Genomic DNA, 3,411 nt, shown 5'->3' with positions numbered 1-3,411 from the left:
GAGAACTGTAGCACCACCTATGCTAGCCTGGTTCCCGAGGCATTCCGATTGTGCAAGCACAGAAGGCCTTCTGTGCTTGCACAATCGGAAGGCCTCGGGAACCAGGCTACACCCATGCCAGTGGTATTATGGGAATACAGTTTTTCATGGATTATTCTTTATATGCATAAGACTAAAATTTTGTAAACAGTGCACAAAAGTACAAGATAAAGTTTAAAAAGCATGTACAAGCCTACGTAATGTTTAGGTCTAACGTTATATTCCTCGATTGTACTTGTATATCATATATAAAACCTACATGTTTTGACCTATTTATGATATTGGTGATTGCCTACGTAAATATATACATATTACATGTTCTTGCCTTGTGTGAAAATATCGTGGGAATTTTGTTTTTGTTCCCCGATTTTCTTGATTTTGGGTCCGGGCACCGGTCGTTTTCAAAGTGACAACTACAAAGCTTCTGGTATTCTGATGGCGTCCACTTCGTTCTCTTGCCACTTTCGTAAACAACTTCTCGTTTGCAGGCATTGACCCACCTTTGAAAATATTCTGGGTCCTCGGGAAATGTGAAGAATGTACAAGTTGCCCCGTAGGCACGGTGGTGGTTGCAGCCGTATGCAACACAAAAGTAATTTTTGCCCATTTCGAAAACAGTATACAGTTGTTGACTGGGGTCGAGGGCAACAGTTGATCTGTCGGACCGGGTCGCAAACTGTTGCCCAAGGCCGAAGGCCGCGGGCAACAGTTTTCGAGCCGGTCCGATAGATCAACTGTTGCCCTCGACCACAATCAACAACTTTTTTGTTATACCCCTTCTAATCAATAACACGTTTTCGCGGAATGTGACGTCACAGGTCAACAGTCTTTTTTAACAGTCGATTTTAACAGTTCCAATCTAACAGTTCCAGTCCAACAGTCAAAATGCTGGACTTTTTTTCGTAAAGAGTTATATAGTAACTGTTTTACAGGGATATAACAATATCTAATGGCGCTTTACCCCTGACATCGCTTGACCCTAACATCCGCCGCAATGCATTATCGGAATGTACAAGTCGAGAATTTGACTGTTTGTTTCAACAATTATTCGCGCCGCCATCACGTTTATGTTTTTGACCTGTTCATCTTTTTAACGGAGCGCTGTGCCGTAAGTTCGTTGACAACTGGTATTGTAGGGTAGGAAGAGAAAAGATCTCATTACTTTGTGTCACGGGGACCTAACGAATTTTGAAATCATGAAGAGGATATTTTGTTTTCTAGCTTTAATCCATGTAACATGTAAGTATTTTTTACTTATTTATTTTTCATTATCAAATGATATTTGAAAAGTTTCAAATTTAACAAATGTATTTTATTGCCAATTTTTAAACTCATTTTGAAGAGACATTGTTTGAAGTTTCATTTCATTGCTTTAAAGTGCTTAAATATTGAAATTCAGAAGGATTGGCTGTTCGTTCGCTCTAAAACGCGTTCGCCCTTGACGCCGTTTAAAGTTAATGAAATAACTTATAATATAGTTTATTTATAAACAAGGAGCGAGCGAGGTTTAAAGGGACATGGTCACGATTTTGATCAATTTTTATTTTTCTGCTTTTATTATTTACAATGCTTTATGAATGCATTTCTTATGATAAAATGAAATTTGGGTGCCATGCAGTCGATGAGTTTTAAGCAAGATACAGGGCTCACAATTCTTCGTCATGTAAACAAGGCTCGTGCCCTGTTTTTGTTTACATAGGTTCAATATACCAGTAAAAATTCTTTTTCAAGCTGATTTGTCTATTTTCTTATTCATATTAAACATAAATAAACAGTTCCTAACGATTAACACATTTATTTGAGGTCTAAAACTGGAATTTTCACTTCAACATTCAAAATGTAAACAAACGCTTTGTTTTCATAGCGAAGAATTGTTAGCACTAAAACTCGCTTATAACTCAACAAATGACACTCAAATTTTGGTTGCTTATTAAAAATGCCTTACTGAAGCATTGTAGACATTAAAATCGGAAAACAAATTGTCCAAAATGTGACCATGTCCCTTTAAGGCGAACGATAATTTGGGCGAACGATAATTAGAGCGAACGGACCTAGAGCGAACGGACTAAGACAAACGTGTGAATAGGGCGAACGCACCCGAGACCATTCAGAAGATATTAGTTAAAATTTATTGTCATCATTTTATTTTTCTAACAGTACAAACCAATCATGACTGAAAAACATTTTAAAGCAAGTATATGAAAAGGAAATTCAATAGATTTCTTATTTTGCAGCTGAAAATGAAAGTTCTAAATTAAAAAAAGATGGGAAAGACTTCGTGGACGGCTTTTTGGATGACAGGATAGAGGATCGAGGGTTTGAAAGTGAGGAACAGCAGTATAATGACAGACTGTGGTGCGAGGCGGTTATTAGAGAGCTGAAGGATTTGCTGGCTGAGAGAGATGACTGGGACAAGAAAAGGAACAGGAGGGACAAGAGAGAGAAGGTCTATGATGGAACTGAGGTCAAGGAAGAAAAAGAGAGGAATTTCAAGGATGGGAAAGACTTCCTGGATGGCTTTTTGGACGACAAGATAGAGGATCGGGGGTTTGACAGTGAGAATGAAGACATGCTGTGCGAGGCGGTTCTTAGAGAGCTGAAGGATTTGATGGCTGAGAGGGATGACCGGGAAATGGAAAAGGAACATGGGGGACAAGAGAAAGAAGGCCTACCATGAAACTTTGAGCTTACAATTGCACCACTAAATACGTGTGATAATTATAAGGACAAAAATAGTAATATTATCATTAAGCAAATTCAATAAATGTACTTTAAATGCACAACATTTTATTGTTATTACTATTTATTACTCAAATGCTCATGTACATGTACTATCAAGAAGATTCAGACCCCTGCTAATATATGTCATAATGGTGTAAATGTGGGTAAAAATAGATCCATCACTTTGTTAATTGAACACAGGGCATGTCTTTAAACATTAATCTGTGCTAATTAAACTCGGCATGGCGTGCTTAATCAGGGATCGCATCATGCAGTTTTGGCTTATAGATGATTATCCACAATTAAAATTTTCACGACCTTAGACAAGAAATTTCAAGTTTTATTTTTCTCCGTGATTTACAGTAATTGAGTAACAAAGTCATTATCATGAATTCCTCGCGATCGTGAAACTGTACGTTTGTGTCATTTTTGTGAGCGCCTAAATTAGCGAATACAATAAAAACACATATATCTGTCAAAAGAAAGTTTGAAGAGAAAGTGAAGTCGTTTAAATTTAGTTTTGTATTAGTACATTCCGACCGTTTGATATGACATTTTATTTGAACTTAAAGTTACCTGATACACGTGCACCCTTCATACCTGTGTCCCCGTGGTTATGACAGAGTAACGTCATACAAGATTTCTATAGAC

General features: G+C 37.4%; 1 protein-coding gene across 1 annotated transcript; it reads left to right on the top strand.

Moving 5' to 3' along the window:
* The first annotated feature begins 1,021 nt into the window (after positions 1-1,021).
* Positions 1,022-2,822, top strand: LOC136273121 (uncharacterized). Its single transcript, XM_066077134.1, has 2 exons — positions 1,022-1,278; positions 2,274-2,822. The coding sequence occupies exons 1-2, from the start codon at positions 1,236-1,238 to the stop codon at positions 2,714-2,716; spliced, it is 486 nt and encodes a 161-aa protein (XP_065933206.1). The 5' UTR covers positions 1,022-1,235; the 3' UTR covers positions 2,717-2,822.
* The last annotated feature ends 589 nt before the right edge of the window (positions 2,823-3,411 follow it).

The sequence above is a fragment of the Magallana gigas genome, chromosome 2 (genome assembly GCF_963853765.1).
Source record: "Magallana gigas chromosome 2, xbMagGiga1.1, whole genome shotgun sequence".
NCBI lineage: Eukaryota > Metazoa > Mollusca > Bivalvia > Ostreida > Ostreidae > Magallana > Magallana gigas.
The sequence above is the reverse complement of the archived record's forward strand: the minus strand, read 5'-3'. Positions and strand labels throughout refer to the sequence as shown.